At 64.1% G+C, this 234-nt stretch overlaps 1 protein-coding gene across 1 annotated transcript in view; it reads left to right on the forward strand.

The window, feature by feature from the left end:
* EXOSC1 (exosome component 1) overlaps positions 1–224 on the forward strand; it is a gene marked incomplete at its 5' end in the record, with an annotated part of 1,899 nt that extends 1,675 nt beyond the window's left edge. The window contains one exon of the mRNA XM_008949667.1: positions 29–224. Within this exon, the coding sequence (XP_008947915.1) occupies positions 29–224 (196 nt within the window). The remainder of the gene's footprint in view (positions 1–28) is intronic.
* Between the last annotated feature and the right edge of the window lie 10 nt (positions 225–234).

The raw sequence follows: 234 nt of genomic DNA on the forward strand, positions 1-234 counted from the left end.
CAGGGTGGGACAGGCGGCGGGGCCTGCGCTCGGACGGGTCCATCACCTCCCTTTCCGTGTGGAGGAACGCGGTTTTGGGAGGGGGAACCAAATGTGTTTACCACGTGGCATCCCTAGGGGTGCAGATGGTGCCCATCAGCTGGTGCGAGATGCAGTGCCCACGGACTCACACCAAGGACTTCCGTAAGGTGGCCCGCGTGCAGCCCCAGTTTCTGCAGACCTAGCAGCCCCCAG

Source organism: Merops nubicus, unplaced genomic scaffold (genome assembly GCF_000691845.1).
Source record: "Merops nubicus isolate BGI_N331 unplaced genomic scaffold, ASM69184v1 scaffold38881, whole genome shotgun sequence".
NCBI lineage: Eukaryota > Metazoa > Chordata > Aves > Coraciiformes > Meropidae > Merops > Merops nubicus.